The sequence below is a fragment of the Squalius cephalus genome, assembly GCF_949319135.1.
Source record: "Squalius cephalus genome assembly, contig: scaffold_37, whole genome shotgun sequence".
Classification (NCBI taxonomy): Eukaryota; Metazoa; Chordata; class Actinopteri; order Cypriniformes; family Leuciscidae; genus Squalius; species Squalius cephalus.
In genome coordinates, this window is record NW_027645811.1 from 492,928 (window position 1) to 509,490 (window position 16,563).

The 16,563-nt window shown below is 38.3% G+C and overlaps 1 protein-coding gene across 5 annotated transcripts in view; it reads left to right on the forward strand.

The window, feature by feature from the left end:
• The window catches only part of pum2 (pumilio RNA-binding family member 2), a 126,609-nt gene that overhangs the window by 77,056 nt on the left and 32,990 nt on the right, over positions 1-16,563 (forward strand). For all 5 annotated transcript variants that reach the window (XM_079898963.1, XM_079898966.1, XM_079898965.1 and 2 more), the window contains exons 6-11: positions 46-218; positions 2,546-2,837; positions 3,233-3,326; positions 3,749-3,853; positions 3,959-4,095; positions 7,958-8,066. In XM_079898963.1, the coding sequence (XP_079755089.1) occupies positions 46-218; positions 2,546-2,837; positions 3,233-3,326; positions 3,749-3,853; positions 3,959-4,095; positions 7,958-8,066 (910 nt within the window). The remainder of the gene's footprint in view (positions 1-45; positions 219-2,545; positions 2,838-3,232; positions 3,327-3,748; positions 3,854-3,958; positions 4,096-7,957; positions 8,067-16,563) is intronic.

The following is a 16,563-nucleotide window of genomic DNA, read 5'->3' on the forward strand; positions in this document are numbered from 1 at the left end:
CTCTCAGGAATCCCTGTGTTTAACTTTGATTGATGGTGATTCCAGGGTGGAGCAGATGCAGATCCAGATGGCAGGGAAAAGAGCGATTCAAAAGAAAAGGCTTCTCCATTTGAGGAAGACAAAAGTCCTGAGATGAAAGTTGGAGATGAAGGGGATGCCTCAATAGCAAATGCCAGAGGATTGCTGAATGGGATGGACCGTGACTGTAAAGACTTCAAGTATGATAGTTATTTTCCAAGCAGAGTTTTACTTGGCAACTGTATTATATGGAAGCTTGTTTCCGCCACTTAATAAAACATTTTAAAAGATAATTGCGACTTTTTATCTCACAATTGCGAGTTTACATCTCGCAATTCTGACTTTATTTCTCAGAATTGCGAGATATAAAGTCAGAATTGCGTGAAATAAAGACAGAATTCGGAGATATAAAGTCAGAATTGCGAGATATAAAGTCGCAATTGCGTGTTATAAAGTCAGAATTCTGACTTTTTTTCTCGCAATTGCGACTTTATATCACGCAATTCTGACTTTATATCTAAGAATTCTGACTTTGTATCACGCAATTCTGACTTTATAACACATAATTGCGAGTTTATATCTCGCAATTCTGACATCTTTTCTCAGAATTGTGAGATATAAAGTCCAATTCTAAGGGGGAAAAAAAAGACGGACTTTTTTTTTTTTTTTTTTTTTACCTTAGAATAGTTTATATCTCACAATTCTGACTTTATAACACGCAATTGCGACTTTATATCATGCAATTCTGACTTTATATCTCGCAATTGCGTGATATAAAGTCAGAATTCTGAGATATAAAGTCAGAATTGCGTGATATAAAGTCGCAATTGCGAGAAAAAAAGTCAGAATTCTGACTTTATAACACGCAATTCTGACTTTATATCTCAGAATTCTGACTTTATATCTCAGAATTCTGACTTTATTTCACGCAATTCTGACTTTATATCTCGCAATTCTGAGAAATAAAGTCAGAATTGCGAGATGTAAACTCGCAAATGTGAGATAAGTCGCAATTATCTGGTTTTTTTTATTTTTTGTGGCGGAAACAAGCTTCCATAGTATTAACATGAAAAAAAAAAAAAAAGTAATTTTTTTTAAATACATGCTTAGCCCTTAAAGACATGTAAAGTGACCAGTCTGGTTTTTTTACTTGCTGTTGAGGCTGACACTAGCCTATTGTGGATCCAGTTAAAGGGTTGTTCATCCAAAAATCTGCCATCAAATCTGTCATAATTTACTCATCCTTTGTTGTTCCAAACCTATATGAGTTTGTTTCTTCTGTTGAACACACAAGAAGATATTTTGAAGAATGATGGTAACTAGACACTTGACGGTAACCATTGACATCCATAGAATGTTTTATTCTGTCTGGTTACCAACATTCTTCAAAATTTCTTCTTTTTTAGTTCAACAGAAGAAAGAAACTAATACAGGTTTGGAACAACATGTGGGTGAGTAAATGATGACAGAATTTTTTTTTTTGGGTGAACTAACCCTTTAATTTTGCTGAATCATAAATGTCCCCAGAGTTGTGGTAGCTATAACTTTGTGCTAAATAAAGCATAAAAAGAGTGGCACATTTATAGCACATTCTTTGCCAAGTAGTAATAAACTGACTGGTTTTGTGCGTGTGGCTGATAATGCAAAATCTCCCTTAAAGCTTCAAATGTTGAGTATAATTAAATTTCTGATCGGCATCATAGCCAATGATGGAACAATTTGTTATATAATGCTTAACAGGCCGAAATTTAAATGTGTAATTTTTTGTAAAAATACTCTAATCTCTGCTTAATATGCCATTCATAGTTTAATCATCCCAAAATGTGTTAACACTGGATGTATGGAAGCATGAGCACTCTGAAACAGCAAGATTGTCTTAACTAATGACGTGAGGTTGGGGATGGGATTATTTGTCTGACCAATGTTAGTGGCATTAAAATTGATGCTTCTCCTTGAAATCCAGAACAAAACTATGTACGCCTTATTATAAAGCAATAAGCCCCTTGAAGCCGTGATTTACAGTGAATTTAGAAAACCCCCTTAGCTGTTCTAAATTCACTGTAAATCATGGCTTCAAGGGGCTTATTGCTTTTATAAAACGGTTACTCCATAAAAATATTCATTTTACTATTTATTTTATTCATAAAATAAACACCCGCAACAAAAAATATAATGTTATAACACATTTATTCCTCTGCCAAGCATTGTAATTCCAAAGAGATTGCCAAGCAACACATGCAGCAACAAAGAATCAGTTGCACAGTAATACTAATGTAATGCGGTCACAGGTGTTTGTTGAGTAATTTACAACGGCTTTGAACGCGGCTCAACCAATCAGAATCAAGGACCAGAACTATCCGTTTTATAAAAACAAATTTAAACTGATATTGAAAACTGTAAACGAATAAAAACTGAGAACTTTAATGGCCTTCAATAGGGCAGTGATTAGTGACCCTGCAACAATTTCTTTGCTTCATTATTTATAAATGAAGTAAGTTTACTTTCATTTAAAACTGATTTCCTTCAGCCCCACCCCAGGCAGTCGCCAGGCATCCCCCACAGAGGCAGTTGAACGACTGGGCCCCAGTCAGGCCGGTCTGGAAATGATGGTGCAGCATCACCCGCACGCTCTGCAGCCACCCAACGTCACAAACAAACCCCCCACCGAGGACTTCCAGAGCCAGGAAGCCCAGAGCATGGGTGGCATGGAGCAGCAGGTGGGCATGGAGTCACTCCAATTTGACTATGCTGGAAATCAGATCCAGGTGGACTCATCTGGTGCTCCAGTCAACCTGTTTGACTACAACTCCCAACAGCAGGTACAGATACTCATTTAGGGCTGGGCGATATGCTAAAATTCATATTTTAGGTATGAGCAGTTTTTATTTTTACAAGAACAATTTATTTCACGTGATAGTTATTTTTGTAATTACATTTTTTTGGTAAAAATAACAAAGCAAATTACAAACAATTGAACAAAGGACTGAAGGTGTATTTAACATGTAGTAATGAAATACTAAAGAAATTGAATTAAATGTTAAAAATAAAACGCTTTACTGTATGAATTAAATTAAAATTTCTTATTAAAGATTCTGGTTTTTGCTCAACTGAACAGTATTGTGAATTTGGAGTATTTCTGGTTGCTGCTTTATGCAGAAGAAAAAATGTGTTAATAAAAAGATGTAATAACTTGTTCTTGGTTTTGTTTTTTTAGTTGTTCCAGAGATCTGGTCATCTCACAGTTCAGCAGCTGACTGCAGCACAGCAGCAACAGTACGCCCTTGCTGCAGCCCAACAGCAACACCTCGGTAACACAACCTCTTACTGACATTTACTTTCATACAGAGACTCCCTTATCCCTTTTCCGCTACGTGGTGCTGATCATACATGTTTTTGGAACATAGAATTCATAAACATGGTATTTTTAGCTAAATAATGTTTATTTCAGTTGGCTGGGGGAAATAAAGTGGCTGGAGTAGCTATGCCTGGGCTAGGTACCTCACTCGAGACTCAATTATGATGCAAGCTTGTGAACTTGCCAAAAGCTCAACTCTAAAGCTCAAGTCTTTAGCAGCCAAAAACTTGACCAAAGTGCTTTTGATCTGTAATATCCTGCTGACATGTGGATTTTGTGGTGTAACAGGCAGTCTCCAAATTAATCTGTCCTGTGTTGTTTTGAATCTAATGCTCTTTTCTTTTATTTATTTTTTTCTTTTTTTTCCCCCCGTAGGCCTTGCACCTGCGTTTGTGCCAAACCCTTACATAATCAATGCTGGTCCTCCTGGAACAGACCCTTACACTGCTGCAGGATTGGCAGCAGCTGCATCACTTGCAGGTATACGCATGTACACACTTTATAAATATCAATCATAGCATAGACAATCCTGGGATCTTAAATATGGAGAGTCCTTAGAATGCAGCTCATTATTTATTCCTGCAGGTCCGGCTGTAGTCCCTCCTCAGTACTATGGAGTCCCGTGGGGCGTGTATCCAGCCAACCTCTTCCAACAACAAACTGCAGCTGCCGCCAGTCATTCTGCCAACCAGCAGGCATCCAATCAGGGACCAGGACAACAGGTTAATGAAATATCAACATATAAGCCTTTTTCATCAAGCTAACTTGTACTGAACCAAGGCTATCAACAACACCTGTGGCATAATGTTGATTAATTCAGTAAAAAAAAAAAAAATAGGGGGAATTGCAGTGGGACGTGCAGTGGGAGCACACAGGGTTATTTTAAATATTAAAATGCGCACTGTTGTATAACATTTCACAGGTCTTCAAAGGTAAAAACCATAGTGGATCTGTACTTCACTTAGGGCCTGTTTACACCTGGTCACTTCATGTGTTTTTACTGATCAGATAGCTATCTGCTTTATCAAAATGATTCAATTTACACCTGGTCACATAAATGTGTTTTTTGCAAAACGGATATAAATCCGATTCCCACGCTATATGCAGATTTAAATGAGTTCACGTCACCGAAAGCAACAGATATGAGCTGCATTTTATTGATCATCAGCTAATTTCAAAATCAGAGACCGCAATAAAAGAGAGCGACAACAGCACTGGTAAGATCATTTAGTTTCTTTACTTTTAATGAAGATTATTGTGTAAGCGTGTGCAACATACTTTCACTTTGATTTGCGATAGTTTGCACGTTGGCTTGATGAAGAGATACTCAGCTGCTCATCTGCGGCAGTAGCAGCAGTACAGCAGTAGCGCCGTCATATCTAGCTATAACATGACATATAGCATATAACACTCTCTCACGTTTATTTATTGGCATTGTTGGGAGGAGTAAAATTTACAGATGTGGTTTCAACCAGATGCATTTACACTTGTCCAGTTTCGTCTGGAATGCGGCCCAGACCACCTCCTGAAGTGGTTTCAGCGATCGGATTTAAATCCGTCTCAAAAGCGTTTCGGAGGGCATTTACACCTGGTCTTTTCACAATCGGACAGCTATCCGATCGCCGAAAACGGCCAGGTGTAAACAGCCTCTTAGATCTTCACTCAACCCGGTTTAAAATGGTTAATAATAGAATAAGACCAAATTTATGTGGTCTATTTGCTGTCATCGTCCTCCTGCCAAATATAGTCTTTGGTTGTGGTCGTGTGTGTGTGTATGTATTAGTGCTGGATGGAAAACCGGTTCACCCGATATACCGGTTTCAATTTTGCGAACGATATGTATTTTTCTCTGTGTGAATGAGCGCCGCAGTTTCTTCTACACACTGAGGCTTGCGTGGTGTTCGTTTTGATTTAGTGTCTGCCATCTCACTTACTTTATCAGGGTATGGACACAAACTTCATCTACAGAGCTACTATCAGAGTCACTTCATGAGCACATATATATACACATAAACTAAGGTCTTCACTACAACCCGTCAAAATAAAAGTTTGCTATAACTTGAAGAAATTATAACAAATATATTACTATTGCACAGTAGAGGATACTTCAAGTAATAATACAGTTTATTAAAACAGAAACTCAAATGTCTTCATTACAGACCACCAAAATAAAAGTTTTGTCTAACTTGAAGTATGTATGTATGGTATGTATGTATGGTATGTATGTATGGTATGTATGTATGGTATGTATGTATGGTATGTATGTATGTATGTATGTATGTATGTGGGTGTTTGTGGATAAACGGGTGCACTCTGACCAGTGAGAGGACAGTTTTACTCTCATGTGACATGCATAGCCATTTTGGTTACATTTGAAATGTGAAAGTGGTTCCTTGTGAAAGTGAACTGAAACAAGAAGAAAATGCAACATTGTAAAAAAATAAATAAAAAAAATCCCTGTTTCAGAAAACAAAACAAAGGTCTAAAAATTCCCTTAGACAGGTTTACAGTTCAAATAACAAACGGGTTCATACTGAAAAGTGAAAACCAAAAGTTATTTTATTTTGCCTCAACCTTCCAAAGCGTAATCCTTATACCATGGTTACTATAACTATGATTGTTTCTTTAAAAAAATATGAAGAATAAGTCAGTTATTTTCTTTGGTAATCATCATTATGCCACTATGCTGTTGACAAAGCTGAACTAGTATTGAGCCAGCAACATTTATTTAGCAAGCTTTCAAAGTTCAGTCACAATTTAGACCAAAGAGCTCCTTAAATATTGAATGCTGTGACCTTAGCATTGTTTACATGTTATAGTTTCTTGCTATAAGGTATCTTTGCTTAACTCATACCTCAATTAATAGTTTAAAGAGCTTGTGTTCTGTGCAGGGGATCAGAAATCAGTAGAATGCATTTCAATTAAGACTAATGTTATTGACCATGAATAGTCAATGATTAAAGGGGGGGTGAATTGCTGTTTCATGCATACTGAGTTTTTTACACTGTTAAAGAGTTGGATTCCCATGCTAAACATGGACAAAGTTTCAAAAGTTAAGTTGTACGTTTGAAGGAGTATTTTTGTTCCAAAAATTGTCCTTCCGGTTTGTCACAAGTTTCGGGAAGTTTTTTTCGAGTATGGCTCTCTCTCACGTAAGAGAGGGCGGAATTTCCTTATATGGGTCCAAAGGGCACTTCCCCCGGAAAGACGCACGCGCGCACGCACTCGTAGACCAGACAGAGACATTCACTGAGCAGAGTGAGAGAGCATAATGTCACCAAAGAAGTGTGTTTTTGGTTGCCAGGGGAAGTCAACCCTGCACAAATTACCAAAAAAAACAGCATTAAGGGACCAGTGGATGGAGTTTATTTCTACAGAGCATCAACGGAGTTGTGAAAGTGTTTTTGTTTGTGCACTGCATTTTGAAGAGGCTTGTTTTACAAACAAGGCCCAGTTTGACGCCGGGTTTGCAGATCGTTTATTTCTAAAGGATGATGCAGTCCCAACGAAAAAGGGTCACCACGATCGTGTGTTGGAACCGCAGGCGGTGAGTGAAACTGCTTAAAATATCTCTGTGTGGTTAACTTAGCTATCGCCGCGTTAGCACAGCAAATAAACAACATGCGATGTATGGTGTGTGTGTGTATTTGCTACATTTGTTTAGCTGGCCACTCTAGGTTTCTGTTTGTTTATTGTTAAACCACTCCAAACAACAATACACAATGCGTGTGAAGAAATGTCAATGAAAAATAAATTATTTCATTTTAAATCGCAAAGCGCGCATCTTCATTGAAATGCGCTACTATTCCATGGTTTTTCTATGAAAATATTAGTCTGATGTGCAAAACGGTTCTGCTTGTGTACTGATAAGTCACATACAGTAATCCATAAACCAATTCATGTCCTCATAAACCACGAGTTAACACACACAAATGGTGTAAAAGTAGCGCATGACATGGTGTTCTAAAAACAGCAGACGTTTTCCGCCTCAGTTGGCATCAAACTGCACTTCCCACATGTACACCTTTAAAGAAAAAAAAAAATACGACGACATAAAGTGGAACTTAGTCTTTTTCCAAAACCACTAAGCAATATACAGTTTCAATACATACCACATAGAGACGTCCTGCTGTAGTCGTTGCTGCTGCTGCTGCTGCTCTTGTTCAATTTCAGCCTCGGGATCTGATTCAGGATCGTAAATGTATGGCTGAATCAGACAGTTAGTAGCCATGGTTTGTTTTGGATGATGGTTTAACTTTTTTCCTCGCGGTAATGTCACAGCTTCCAGACGCTCTCGACGCAAAAGCCTACACGCGCTCGTGATTCTTTAGCTCCGCCCACACGGCCCGCCCCCAGCCGCTCGTTTTTTTCCGGAAAGACTCGGTACAGCCAATCTCACAATTAAAAATATAATAAAACAAAAGACTTTTTGGAGATATGAAGGATGCAATATTACTCTATAGGTACTCAAGATTAACAGGAGATTGAGTGAAAATGAGCATTTCACCCCCCCTTTAAAGAACCAATTTGCTTTAGAGGCTAGTGGTTTACTTTAGGCTATTTTGCAACTCTCCCCCCATCCAGGTGATGCGTGCGGGGAACAATCAGCGACCTTTGACCCCTGGCCAGAGCCAACAGAGTCAACAGGAGTCCCTTGCCGCAAACCCAGCCCTGGCCTTTGCAGGCATGCCAGGTGAGTCATGCTCTGACCTCCTCTTCCTTTTACTCATGCAGGTATCTTGGATTGGGTAAACTTTATATCTTTGCTATGCTTCATTGATGTTAATTTACATAGTCTAGGAATCTAAGGTATCCTGTGTATGTAGCTGTTAACAGTTCCAGCAACTCAGTTCCCCTTAGTGTTAATTTTGTCAGATATTTTTAAATGTAGTCTTAGTCCTGTCTCAAATGTACTTTTTAGTTTTTGTCATATTTAGTCTACCTTGTCCTGTTTTTGTTTAGTCAAGTTTTAGTTGACCAACCCCTGGTTTCACAGATGAGGCTTAAGCCTAGTCCCAGACTAAAATGCATGTTTTAACCCTCTGGGGACCAAAAACGCGCCCGCGCGTTTTGCTCGTTTTTTTTTTTTAGCAATGAAAATAAACACTAAATGCTCTGTTAATTTTGATCTTTCATTTTCGTGTAATACATCAAACGATCCTGTTCAGTTTCTATTTTTTTTCTGTATACTCACAATAAAAATAAAGTGTTTTGCTTTTTGACAAATAAAGAAAAATTAACATGATGCGATTTCTGCCTTCTCACTGTCAGTAAACTCCCATTTGAAACGCGTTCGAAAATGATCTATAACTCCGCGAAAATTCAGTCAAACAGGCAAACAGACCCACGGGCATAAAGCTTGAGATCGCATCTGTTAAATGAAGTAACTTATATAAAAAACAAATATTCTCATCTTCTGTAATCTGTATAAAAAGAGAGCGACTCCAGTCGAGCTCATTACGAGCTAATTCACAGTAATGTGACCACTCCCCGGAGAGCGCGTGCTATTCAAACGCAAATTCTGAGAACTATTTCAGAGCTGTGAAACGCCCAAATCAGCTGTAAACAAAGCGCGTCGCGATCGAGTGAGGCATAATATAGCCTACCTTATGGAGAAAAGATTCCTCAGAACAGTGCTGATATGAGGAACAATATATCCTGATATGAGGAGCAGATCCCGCTGAGGAGTGAGGTAGGCTGTTTTCTTTTCTCAAGTGTGGAATAACGTTATGGAATAACGTTAGTGTAGGCCTATGCAAACCGCAAAAAGATGAATCGCATTTCTATAATATGACTCGCCTTTCTGTGAGATGAATGAAGGGTACATATTTGTAAAGAATGTTTAGCCTAAATATAAATCGCGCGTCTGTGTGTGAAAGAATAAACTGCTTTGCTATAGCCTACTGAGATGAGTAAAAATTGACTGGAATATGTTGAAATAAAATGTATTTGTATAAGCAACGTATTAAACTGCAAATTAGCATTTATATGCCCTAATATTTCATAAAAACAACGTTACAGTCAGTCACTTGTTGACTAGATTTGGGTACAGTTTTTAGGCTACTGTAAAATATACTGCCACATAAAATAAGCTTTTGTTTAGCAATTTCTGCTCATATCTAACGTTTTATATTATATATATATATATATATATATATATATATATATATATATATATATATATATATATATATATATATATATATATATATATTTGTCAAAAATAAAGTCATAGACTAAGATGTTAGATGTTCCAATGTTGGCTATATTCAAACTAATGAATACATATGATAAAATGTAGGCCTATAATCTTTTTTCTTTTTCTTTTTTACAAAGAAAGAGTACACTTGAAATATTGTTGAAATTGTAATTATTGTTGTAATTGTAACATTTTTAATAAAATAGCAAAACATATTTACAAGAGAGATGTAAGCAAAATCTTAAATGGTCAATATAAGTCTTCTTCTAAATACATCCTTTGTCCTTGCATTGTGGCTCAGTCAGTGTCACACCTGAAAGAATGGCTCATTAGGCAGAGTCATTATGCAGAGTGGGTGTAAACTACTCCTCCCCCTCGCATATTGGCTTTCCAAGCAAAACCTGTTTTACACCATTTAAATCAATGTATTTTTTTTTGGTGAACAATAAAGCAAGACTATTTTCATATAATTTTTAAGCTAGAACTCAAAGGGACCACATCCATTGGTCAAAAGTCTTGTGGACACATATTTAATATGTGTTTTGTGGTCTTAATTCAGCAACTTTCATTTTTATTTTTTCCAATAACCACGCATAAACATTATTCTCTTAAAAATACAAACATCTACATACAAGTTGCTCGCATATTATGGTAGCCCTGTTTGTGCTATATATAGTGAATTTACACCTTTGTCATTAACATGTTTATAAATAACTGAAAAAAGCACAAATGTCAAGGCATGTCAGAACATCTCAAGGGCCCCAAAAACACCTTGGTCCCCAGAGGGTTAACTGAAATCAACCTGCACTGACATATATCTTAAAATATGTTAGTGCCATTGTTTTGTCTCAAGATGCACACCAGTAATTTTTTTTTTCTAAAGCCCTATTCAGACTGAATTAGTTAAACATGGAGAGGTGGGGTAAAGTAATTATTACCTGAGCTTCTCAGTGATTTTTGTCCTGTCCGAATGTGCCATCTCAGTAATCATTACGGACAATGTCAGTAAAGATTAAGGCGACTTTTACCTTCTGTAAAATGATCTGGAAAAATTACCTCGGATAATACTATAATCCAGTGTGAATAGACCTGCTATAAATATGTATGTAAATATTCCATAATCTCAGAGAAGAAGCATGCAGTCAGGTTCTCACCTTTTTAACGAACAAGAATTGTAGTTTGCGGCTAAAGCTGCAAATTCCTTTTTCCAGTCAGCTGCCTCCGTAATAATCTTCTGATGCGTAATGATAAATGATAAATCTATTAGGCAGTCTATTATAGCTTGTTTCCACTGAGCGGTACGGTACATTACAGTACGGTACGCATTCATTTCCATTTCCACTGTCAAAAGTTGTGAATGGTATCAAAATGCCGAACCGTACCGTACCACTTTTTGGGTACCCTTCCATTGGGGTACCTAGCACAGTGGTACGGTACTAAAGGGTGGAGCTAGACTCACTGCAGGACATTGATTGGTTGACAGAGAATCGTCATTGCGCGTGCTACAAGGGGAATGAAATCATAAGAAGCGGCATTTTTTTAATATACAGTTTAAATATAATACTACTGTTACTGTGTCATGAAATGTAATTTTAAGAGTTTTTCAGGTGAGAATGTAGTTTTTTAAAGCTCAAATCTGTGAAAATTTGATCCAGGTTGTGAGATCAAGGCAATCACCGGGCTCTCGGCGCTCATGTACCCCGCCTGGAACAGCCTTTCCTCGGCTGGTCCTTCTGACGTTTGTCGCTGACTCTGAAGTCTCTGTAGTGGTTAAACATGAGATATAATTCGTCTTGTGTAGACCTAATGGGCGATCTTTGGTCTTGTGAATCTATAATTTGTTCCCTGGCCAAACTGAGGGCTAAGTGAAATTTCATAACTTTATATTTAGGCTATATAAATTTACCGTTGTAACGTTAGACTAGAGCGCTGACTTTGTATGTTTGACTGAATTGTTTGCTTTATTTCTTATTGTATAGCTTCTTGTACTTTTTACTTATACTTTTATAATGGCTATTATTGATAAAACTGAAATTAAACAAAAAGAGACAGGGTTTAGTTTTGTAACTTTTTATTGTATTACAGTGAAGATGATCAGAGTACAAATGCACATATTGCCTGAACCATATTAATAAGTTTAATATTTGTAAAATTTAAATGAAAATAGGCAGGTTTGTGTTAAAAAATGTTTTGTTGTTGTTATAAATAGGTTAACCTTATACATGCAGTGAATATAGTCAATACGTGTTGCCTGAACCACATTTGTGTGGCTATAATGTTTAAGATTTCTTTAAATGAAAACGTAAAGAGGCAGTGTGGTGTTTTATAACATATTCAGGGGTGTGATTCTTCCGGATAAATCCGGAAATCCGGCTTTTCCGACCTGAAAATGATGCTCTCGTAAATCATGCAAATCCGTTTTTTTTTTTTTTTTTTTGCGGGTCGCGCGCAAAGTACGGTTCGGGTATTGGTAAACATGACCGTTCACCGCTGTCAACGTTTTTTGTGCCTCTGATTCATGTCACTCCGCAAGTAGTCCATTCATTTGTCACAATGGAACTTCATTCAAACCAGAGCTCCACCAAAGAGCCTGCACTCGTTGCGGAAGGTTATCTTAAGTGTGCTAAGAATTTTGGACGTGTGGGGCGAACTATTTTCTTAGCTGAAGCCGACAACGGGACAAAATAAATGTAAAGAGAGACATAGTGGAGTTCCTATTTTCGTTTTGACAAGTATAATAAATTCTGTAGTCTAGCCCTTACATGACCTGGCAGAAGTGACATTATTCTAAAACGCATACACATAAAACTCCCCCGACATGGTTAGAAAATATTGCCTCTAGAGCCAGCTGCACAACGAGAAAATGTCATAGCATGATCAGAATAGCCTACGGAAGCCCTGAACCGGAACGAAAAAAAAATCATGGTAGGTGTGCCATATATTTTCCTGCTTTTTTGTTCTTTGCCAATCACACCTATGCATATTTCGTTTTATTGTTGCCTAAAATGTACATACAGAGATAATCGGAGTAGCAGAGCGAGCTGAGTGACGCTTTGAAGAACGCGCTGTTCCATTTGCAGAATTACCGGACTCGCGTCCTCGGGAGTCATTCTCCTGAGCTGAACTTGGCAAGTCCGAACTTTGCGTACTTGCTATTGAGAAACGCCTAATGTCGGTGCTTGGCTTCTTGTGGCAAACATGCCGAGAAGCAAGAACAAGATCTGCTGTATGTCATCCATTGTTTGTTTATATTGCTTTCTTCTTCGCGCGAAAATGGCGTCGATCGCTTCTTTCCGGCATAGGCTACACCACGCCTATAAGTAAGGGTACTGTTGGCAGTGGAAACGCTAGCCGATTCATGGTTTACCGAACCGTACCGTACCGTACCGCTCAGTGAAAACGAGCCATTAGCGAAAGCACTTTTCTTCCTGTTTTCAAAACAAAAAGATGCATCGTAAATGACAAGCGTGCTCTGGCCCAGTAATTAAAAGATATTTTCACAATGACATATCCCAATAACATTGAAACAAATATTTGTGTGTGTGCAAGCATGCTTAATGGAGTAAACATGGAAAAATTGCCTTGCTTTAGTGGCGATTACGATTACTGTTGGAAACTAACTAGTGGTCCTCTGCTGCCATCTGCTGGTTATAATTGTAATTGTCATTATTCTTACTAAAGTATTTTCACAGCTTTTGCTTTCATTCTACTTACTAATAAAGTCTTTCACATGTTTTGCTTTTGCATTCATATTTAGACATTATAAAATCACTATTACAACACTATCATAACACAATTAAAATCACATTTTGTCAGTTCGTCACTTCATTTGTACTGAGCTCTCCGTTTTAACTATTGTGCCACACGATGTTTAATGTGAAACCTGAAAATGGTGTTAATACAGAGGAGATTTGCAGTGAGCATTTTGTTAGCTATCATTTATTTAAAATATCTATATCTACAACGAAATGTGTGTCTAAGCATACTAAGTGTTTATTAAGTCTTAGGGTGGGTTGCACCAACAAGGATTAATATTAAACCTAGATTAAATCAAGGTTTATCTAATAATTCTGTTGCACCATAACTTTAAACTTACATTTAAATCTCAATTAGGGATTAACTTTAAACTTGCAGGTGATGAGGTTTAAAATAATGTGCACCTACAAACCCTAGATTAGCTCTAAACTGTGCTTAATTTAATCCTTGTTGGTGCAACCCACCCTTATTGTTTAAGCCTTTCATTCTTTTGTGTATGTGTTCTTCATCATGGATATTTTATGGTTTTATCCCTACATTTCGGGTTGGCATAGAGCCTAACAGCATAGATGGAGGCAAAACTGTCTTTGTTTGATTTGTAAATAATCTTCTCACTGAAGAAGTGCATGGAAACCTTCTACCATCTGTTACAAATTAGTCTGCGCAATGCTCTTGTGCTTCACTTTGGTTTACTGACAAAAATCGGCATTGCAATCAGGGTTTGAAATTAATTTTTTCACTCACCAGTAGGGCTGCACGATAAATTGAAATTTGGCTGCAAATTATTTTTATGTGCAGCTTGTCAGTGCAGCACAGCTCTGTGATCAGTAGTAAATGCTGCTCCATCTGAAAGCCAGAAGGCACAGAAACTCCAAATATGCCCTACCGCAAAAGTACGAAAAAGCATGTCTTTCCAGGTAATCCCTATAGCAATCCCCGCCAGAGATTTCCATCCGGCCCCCAGAATAATACTGAATTCAGGAATAGCCTAGTCAGAGGAAAAGGTATGTTTCTATATTTATTTATTAATTTTAAATCAATTGAAAAAAACGCCTTCTGAAAAGTAGCTTGTGCCATAGCCTGCCTTCAATCAAAAATGACGATAAACACGTTGCTCTCATTGAACATTTTTTATTGTTTCACGTGCTCATTTTTTCACAAATGTCACAATTTTCCTCGCCTGGGATTTGCGCACAATTGCGGTGTCTTAATAACTACCATCAACATAACAGAGAAGAACATGGCAATTGCAAGCCTTGCACATCAGCAAATAGTTCTAATGACAAATAAAAGCGACAGGCATCAGTTATTAGAAATGTTACTATTTACATAAAATTAAAGTAGCCTGTGATCCAACAAATAAACACAAATAAAGTAAAAGCAAGAAAATCCCAAGACTAAAATACTCAAGTTTGCTTAATGGGAGAAGTTACATTTCCCCTTCGACACTATCTTTTTGACATCGGGCTTGTCAGCTGTCAGGCTTATGCGCAAGCAGTCCTCCAAAGACTGGTTTGACAGTCGGTTCCTCTCATGCGTTTTTAGTGTTCATTTTTGAGAACGCAGCTTAACAGGTGTATGTTGATCCGAACATGGTGAACACATACATGGCCGATGTCTTCAGTGTGTCATACTCTTGGGGACAAGCCACCCAAAAGGCGCTCAAGCTTTCAGCACCATGGAGAGCAGCCTTCATGTCACCAGCGGCCTGGATGTCAATCAGTTCACTTTGAATAGCCGCCTCGTCCAGCGGCATCACCTTCCTCACGTTAGTGGAGAATTCTCCACCTGGGCTGATAGTGAATGGGTCACGCACAAATCCAATGACATCCCTGGAAATGGCAAAGTCATCAAATCTGGCAGAGAAATTTTCCCTCAGCTGTGTGATAAATGTCTTCATGTTCTCTGTGACTTTGCTGTGACCCACTGTCTTAAGTGTGCTAAAGTGTAGCAGCCTCCCCGGCAACAAATCTTCGTGGAAAAGATCAAGTTTGTTTCCAAAGGCATCAAGTTTTTCCACCATATTCACCACGGGTTTTTCTTTCCCCTGTAGTTGTAGATTTAGTGCGTTCAAATGGGAAAATATGTCCGTTAAAAATGCAACGTTGCACATGTATTCTGTGTCTTGCATGATGCGATCCCTGAGTTCAACGAAACGCTCCAGTGCTTTGCCCTTACTGAGCCAGCGCACGTCGTTGTGGAGTAAGAGGTCATCATGAGAGGCTTCAGATTCCTGCACAAATTTTCGGAATAAACAGTGCTGACGATCGCCACTTAATTTTGCGCACAGCACACTTTGGTGAATGAGACAGTGAAGTGCGTTAATGCTGGGAGCGACAGCCTTAATTCTGCTCACTAGTCCCCTGTTTCTGCCAATCATGGCAGGAGCACCATCTGTGACAACCAGGTTGACTTTTTCAAATGACAGTCCATGCTTTTGAAATAATTCCTCCATCTTACCAAAGATAATAGCGCCAATGGTCAGGCCCTCCAGTGTAATCAAGGCCAGCAGCTCCTCTTTGAAATCTTTGCCATCAAAATATCTGACGAAAACGCACATTTGGGAAATGTCTGTATTGTCGGTGGACTCATCAATAGCCAGCGCTAGGTATCTGGCTTCTTTGATCTCATCAATTACAAGTCGCTGGACATCCTCTGCCAAAACATGGACACGGCGAACAGCAGTTTTAGCAGACACAGGCATCTACTTAACAGATGCAATTATCCTGTCCGTAGATTTGTCAGTGGCAAGTTCCTCCAGAACAGCCACCATGCACTCCTTAAAAACCTCAGCATCGGTAAATGGCTTGTTATGCCTGGAGAGTACCCAGGCAGCTTGCAGAGACGCACTTGTTGCCCTCTCTTGCTCAGTTGAAGTTCAGTTAATAATTCCGCTGGCATGGGAGTACTGAGATTTCAAAGCAGCAACTTTTCTCTGTGACTGTTCAGGATAAGACTCCTTGAAGCTTGCATGCTTTGGCTGTGATGATGCCTCAGATTGTACTCTTTAGCGAGAGCGACAGTTTTGTTGCAAATGAGGCACACAGGTACAGCATTTCTAAAAGTAGGCACTATGAATACGCACTTATCAGTCCATTCTTCATTAAAACTACGGTTCTCTGAATCAACTTTCCGCTTAAGGCTCTTTGAGAGTGCCATTTTTCATTCAAATATATTCAGAAGGCCTTTCTTCTAGTGTTCTCCACAAACTACGACCTGCATGTGACAGTGATGG